The sequence below is a fragment of the Ailuropoda melanoleuca genome, chromosome 16 (genome assembly GCF_002007445.2).
Source record: "Ailuropoda melanoleuca isolate Jingjing chromosome 16, ASM200744v2, whole genome shotgun sequence".
NCBI classification, from domain to species: Eukaryota; Metazoa; Chordata; class Mammalia; order Carnivora; family Ursidae; genus Ailuropoda; species Ailuropoda melanoleuca.
The window spans coordinates 75762486-75768838 of record NC_048233.1 but is presented as its reverse complement, the minus strand read 5'-3'; the positions used below and the strand labels follow the sequence as shown (position 1 = coordinate 75768838).

The window sequence follows — 6353 nt, the reverse complement described above, 5'->3', positions numbered from 1 at the left end:
AGAAATGGAGAGCTTTGCCATGTGATACTGTATTCCAGCTGGTGTTCAACTGGCTGCCTCCAGATGGAGGGAAGAAGGGGACAGGGAGGGGAGAATTCTAAAGGAAGATAACGCTAATACAGGAGGTTGAGATATCAATGGGCTAGATTGGGTAAGCTCCTGTATCCCATCGAAACAATTTAGGATTTTTCCTTGTATGCAGTACGATGTCTAGTGATTTTTTCCAGCTGATAAGCAACCCAATAGGAGACATCAAATTTGTGCTCTAAGAAAAAACTTACAAACGCATAAAAGACCCGCTATTTTATTTAGTGTTCAACAGCATACCCAAAGTAAGCCACAATAATCAGGACAAACCTCTGGGAAGGGCCTGAAAAGAAGCACACTTTCCCAAAAGCCAAAAACAAAAAACAAAAAAACAAAAAAAACGAAACGCCAACCGCGAAGAGGGGCAAGATGGAGGACGAGGGGATAAAGAAAAGACTCCGCAAAAGACGCATGGGTGGAGTCCGACGTAATGGAAAGTCCTTCTAACTCAGGCCCTTCCGCGCTATTGGCCTAATTCTCACCCTTTTTCCTTCTCCATTGGCTATTGCCTCCTTCAATGGATCAAAATAGCCAATCGCCTAGCACCGTGGGTAAAGCCCGCCCTTTCTCCCTATGGGGAGTAGCCAGAATAGCGTAAAGGACCAAAGGCGCTTGCGCGGGCGCGCGCTCCGCCGGTTAAAATCAGATTCTCTCCGGAGGCGGTATCGCGGTGCATGAATATTGATTACGCAGCGCCGCGCGGAGCGCCCGCCCCTCTCGGCTGGCCGACGCTCGCGGCTCGCGCTCAGGCTTGCGATGGGGAAGAAGTCCCGGGCGGTACCCGGCCGCAGGCCTATCCTGCAGCTCTCGCCGCCGGGGCCCCGAAGCAACACGCCGGGCAGGGATCCGGAGCCGGAACCCGACACGGAACCGGACTCGACGGTGGCGGCGCCTAGCCAGACAGCTCCGGCGGCGCCACCGACGACGACGACGACAAACACGGTGACTACTGCCGCCGGGGTCCCGGAAGACTCGCCTTCAGAAGGTAAAGGTGCGCGAGGCCCCGTCACTTAGGTGGGGCGTCCGAAACTCGAGCTCGGGGCTTGCGGCCTACGGCAGGGCCGTGGGAGGAAAAGAGAAACCCGGGCGGGCGGGCTTCCTCCGCATCCGAGGCCTGCTGCGTGGGGCCCGAGGGGAGGACCACTGTGGGCCCCAGAACGGCGGAAGGGGCCGGCGGCGGCGCTATGCGCGCCCGTCCGACTGACCGAGAGGCGCCATCTCTGGTGCAGGGCTTGCCCTGGCATCCCGAGTCTCCCCGACGCGCACCTTCGGCTTTGCATAACTTACGGGATATTTGTGAAAGTACGAGCTTCTCGTCCGAGGCCTCGTGACCAGGAACCTGGCCTTTAACACACGTCATGTGCTTTTACCTTCGTTTTTGTTGAAACCGAAAGGGACCCTTTAGAAGTGAGCAAACCGATTTTATTATGCCAGCCAAAGCGAACGTAACCCCAAATTGGCAGGTATCCCCAAGATTCCTGCAGAAGTGGAACTGGTGGGTTCCCAAGTACTTGTTTGTCCCCAGAATGGTACTTGGATTAAGAGTAACTGTTCAGCGCTGCTGCGGGGGCCCGATGCCCGAGAAGCCGCGACCGTTTCAGGCGCTAAAAAATCTCGTTGGGTAGCTCATGCGGAGGGGAAAAAAATGCTGTAGCTGTATTGTTGTAAAGGCCCAGTGGTAGCCCGGAGATATTTTGTGTGTGTGGTGTGTGTGTGTGTGTATTTTTAAATTATTTCAGATGTGCTTTTACGTACCATAATCATATTCTTAATGTTAAAGTCACTAGTCACGTGGAAGAGGCTAGCTATGCTTGTTTATCATCTCCCGATTTTTGGGGTCAGTGATGAATTTACACACCCTGCTTTTATATTGATGAAATTTAGACTTGGAAGGTCAAATCGAAGATTGTTTTGTCACCTGTAGTGTTTTCTCTGGTCCACCCGCACACTAGTTTTCTTTTGTTCCCTTTTTAAATCCAGATGAACAGGAAGTGGTGGTGGAGGTTCCCAGAGTTGTTCAGAATCCTCCCAAACCAGTCATGACCACCAGACCTACAGCCGTTAAAGCAACAGGTACAATTTTTTTTTCATGTTTTCTACAACGTCTTTCATTAGGATCAAATTGGGTTTGTATGTAAGGTATTTTGTTGAATGCTTCAGTGTTGCTAACTTATATTTCTCCCATAAAGTGGACATTTAAAATTTTTGTATCTGAGGGCTTGCAGGTATATAAACTTTAACCAAAGTAAAATTTGTTGTTGCTCTTTCTCTGTTCCCAAGATACTTTGTACTACCTTTCTTCTGATGCTGTTTTGTAGTTTTCTGGCTCTAGGACACTAGCTTGGTGTTCTTTAGAGACATAAAGGATGTCTTTTCATTCTGTGCATTTCTTTTCCAGCACAGTGCTTTGATTGGTACCTAGCGAATATTTATGGAGCTGAAGATTGCTCTTATTAAGTATTTTTTAAGCATGAAGGAATATTCGGATATATAGGAAGTGTCAAGAATGTTAGTTTTTTCTATTCTTTATATTTCTTGAAAGTTCAAAATATGTTTTGTACTTAATATCTTGTAACTGATAATAATCTTATTCTTTTCAGCTTGGAGTTCTCTCTGTGCTGTATGAATACACCTGAAATAATAGATGCTCATTCCTTTCTCCCATTTGCCACTTCAAAAAAAAAAAGTTGTTAAAATATGTTTTTATAATATAGTAGAGCAAGCATATTTAATATTTTTATGCCGAAGAACATTGTGGTAATATGCATGTGAAATTATCTAAGGAAAAATTGAGATTAGCCTCTGAAATTAGATCAATAGACTATGATATTTTTATCCTATTGATAATAGTTTCGATAACCAAAAGGATTATAACTGTTCAGATGTTGCATTTACTAGAAATATGACACAGTTACTGTTTGAAACTTAAGTAAGATATATACCTAAGAAATAATTTTCTACCTAATGTAGCTATTTGATTTCCAAATTGTGCTTATTGATGTTTGAACAGTTAGCACCCCTCTCAAAAAAAGACTGGTAAGGACTATGACTCTGAAGAGTGTCCTTGCTTCCTCTGATTTTAAGTAGCAACAACATCTCAGTGGTAGTCTGGGGTCGGTCCCCTGAGGCTTTTGTTTATTTTATTTTTTTAATTAAGTTATTTTACATAATAATTATGACTTTATATTCAGTGTTACTCTAAATTCATGCCTGTTCCTGGGGCACTTGGGTGGCACAGCGGATAAGCGTCTGCCTTCGGCTCAGGGCGTGATCCCGGCGTTGCGGGATCGAGCTCCACATCGGGCTCCTCTGCTATGAGCCTGCTTCTTCCTCTCCCACTCCCCCTGCTTGTGTTCCCTCTCTCGCTGGCTGTCTCTATCTCTGTCAAATAAATAAAATAAAAATCTTTTAAAAAAAAAATAAAAAATTAAATTCATGCCTGTTCCTTATCAATGGTGAACTAAATTTTCTTGTGATTAGAACTTACATGCATTTCATGACTTGCTTTTATCTTGCTTTTATTCTTTAAGCATTACTTTCTGTCTCTTTAGCATTATTTCATGTAATCCTGTAATGGTCTGATTAATCATAAATTAATACTGCATTAGGTACTGTGCTGTAATTTGCTTTACCAGTCCCCTATTTGAGAGTATTTGAGTTGTTTACAGCTTTCATTTATTTAAATAAAGCTACCAGAAGCTTTATGTGAAAAAAATTTTTCAATTATTTTGGGGGTTATATTCTCAAAGATGGAATTATCTAGCTGAAAGAAACTAGAGTTTTGTGGGTCTTGGTATATGGAACCAGATTATTCTTAAGTAATTTATGTTGTCTCTACAATATTTAGTATGCCTATTTCCCCAAAATATTGGGTTTAATCATTTTCATTTATTTGCTGTTTAATAGTCATTATGTTATTAGCTTGTAAAAGGTTTGATGTGTAAGCTCTGAGGTAAAGAAAAAAGGAATAGGTGGGGCCTTGGCTAAACCTATTGCCTGTGAGACCAACTTTGAGTCTAGGGAGCTACCAACCCCGGCTTGGGGAATTTTATATCAAATTCCATGCAGCTCACCTGGTTGGAACCTTTTACCAAAGGATGTAGAGTTAAAGGCTCATGAACTGGATGATTATATATATAATTGTCTGTAAGAAGTGTTTTTATGTAAAAATATAAATTTCCCATCTTCCCCGCCACCACCCAAAAACATAGTGCTGAACACTAAAGTGCATATTTTTTTCATACAGAAAGGCCTCTTTTTGTATGACTACCTTTACTAAGCTATAAGCTATTACCTTTTACTCAGAAAATCAGAAGATTTGACTGACATGCCCCAAAAGGATGAGAAATAAAATATTTGGTAGCTGGAAAATGGAACATTGTCAGATATCCACTTAAAAATCTTCCTAATCAGGGGTTCCTGGTTGGCTCAGTCGTTAACCGTCTGCCTTCGGCTCAGGGCATGATCCCGGCATTCTGGGATCGAGCCCCACATCAGGCTTCCTCTGGGAGCCTGCTTCTTCCTCTCCCACTCCCCCTGCTTGTGTTCCCTCTCTCGCTGGCTGTCTCTGTCAAATAAATAAATAAAATCTTTAAAAAAAAAAATCTTCCTAATCAGAAAAAATTAAAATGAAAAATTAAAAACATAGAAAAATTAAAATCTTCCTAACCAGTTTTAAATATTTTAGAAATTGGTATTTAATACAAGAATTTAGCTGTATACTAAAAATAATGAAGGCTAGATTTATATGACTCAAGCAATGAATGTGAATTCCTATGATAAATGAAGCAATTTATCTCAATTTATGGAATTTTGATAAAACTGTATTTTACTTTCTGATAAATCTGTTTGTTTACCAAATATTTATTGAGAATATAGAATGTTGCCAGGTACTGGGAAATTTAGTCTTATTGATAGCTGAAAATTTTAGCTGTAGTTTAACATTTAATGTACTTATTTTAATGAAATGATCTATAAGAAGAATATATATGTTTGCTTAACCATAACATTAGAGTGGCCACAGGTAGTACAAAAGGAAATGGCATACATAGCAGCCATCACAGAGGCCATACCCGATACCTCTTGAGTTTGAGGAAGACATTGATGATTAGTTGCCGCATTTTTGTTGTTTTGATTCTAGCACTTTGAATTCCATTATGATTTATTCCTTCTTGTTTGAGGAAAAATCATTCAAAAAGATTTTTAGTTTTAAAAAATCTTTTTGGGGGCGCCTGGGTGGCACAGTGGTTAAGCGTCTGCCTTCGGCTCAGGGCGTGATCCCGTCGTTATGGGATCGAGCCCCACATCAGGCTCCTCTGCTATGAGCCTGCTTCTTCCTCTCCCACTCCCCCTGCTTGTGTTCCCTCTCTCGCTGGCTGTCTCTATCTCTGTCAAATAAATAAATAAAATCTTTAAAAAAAATAAAAAATCTTTTTGTTTCGTATACCAAACCCTAAGTGGCTTGCTTGTTCGAGATGGACACATAAAGCAACAAATTCTAAAATCAAGATTTACCATGTGCTATTTTGACAGAGAGTATGTGGTTGATGATTGTGTATTTTGAGAAGGATATCAAGCAGCTGTGTGAATGAATTTATTAGCTCTAAGTGCATAATGTAATTTATACCTCTCTGTGATAGTTCAGTGATGATTTTGAGGTTGTGCTCTAATCTGTAAGTAAAGTAAATGTAAACTCTGAAGAACCATGTCATATTTTTTTTCTTGAGTACTTCCTGGGACATACTGGCATTGTTGTTATTAACATTGTTTACTGTTTTGTTTCTAGGAGGCCTGTGCCTACTTGGTGCATATGCTGACAGTGATGATGATGAGAGTGATGTTTCAGAAAAACCAGCACAGTCTAAAGAGGCAAATGGAAACCAGTCAGCCGATATTGATAGTACATTGGCCAACTTCCTAGCGGTTAGTGGTGCTTTTGTTTGGGTTTTTAGTTATTGAAGCCACTTTGAGACCTGGATCTCAAGTAGTTAGCCTACTTTTTTGTCAGGCTCGGTGTTTCCCCCCCCCTTCTTATCCCCTTCCATCTCTGTTCCTTAGTCCCTCCCCATTGCTCTCTTCCGTTCTCTTTTTGTAAAGGTTGTAAGGAGGAGAAAAATGGAGAATTAAAGGGTTTGGGGAACTTTTAAGTAATTGGAAGATTCGAGAAGCTGAGAACAGATTGTGTAGAATTTTTTTTTTAAGATTTTTTTTAAGTTTTTTTTTTTTTTTTTAAGATTTTATTTATTTATTTGACAGAGAGACAGCCA

General features: G+C 41.1%; 1 protein-coding gene across 2 annotated transcripts in view; it reads left to right on the top strand.

Annotated features, from left to right (window-relative positions):
* The first annotated feature begins 728 nt into the window (after positions 1–728).
* Positions 729–6353, top strand: part of FNBP4 (formin binding protein 4) — a 36977-nt gene continuing 31352 nt past the window's right edge. The window contains exons 1-3 of one of the 2 annotated variants that reach the window (XM_002921651.4): positions 729–1072; positions 2068–2160; positions 5873–6009. In XM_002921651.4, coding sequence (XP_002921697.4) covers positions 844–1072; positions 2068–2160; positions 5873–6009 — 459 coding nt within the window. In that variant the 5' untranslated portion in view covers positions 729–843. Of the gene's footprint in view, positions 1079–2067; positions 2161–5872; positions 6010–6353 lie in introns of both variants that reach the window. The other variant, XM_034644696.1, reaches the window with a different exon arrangement.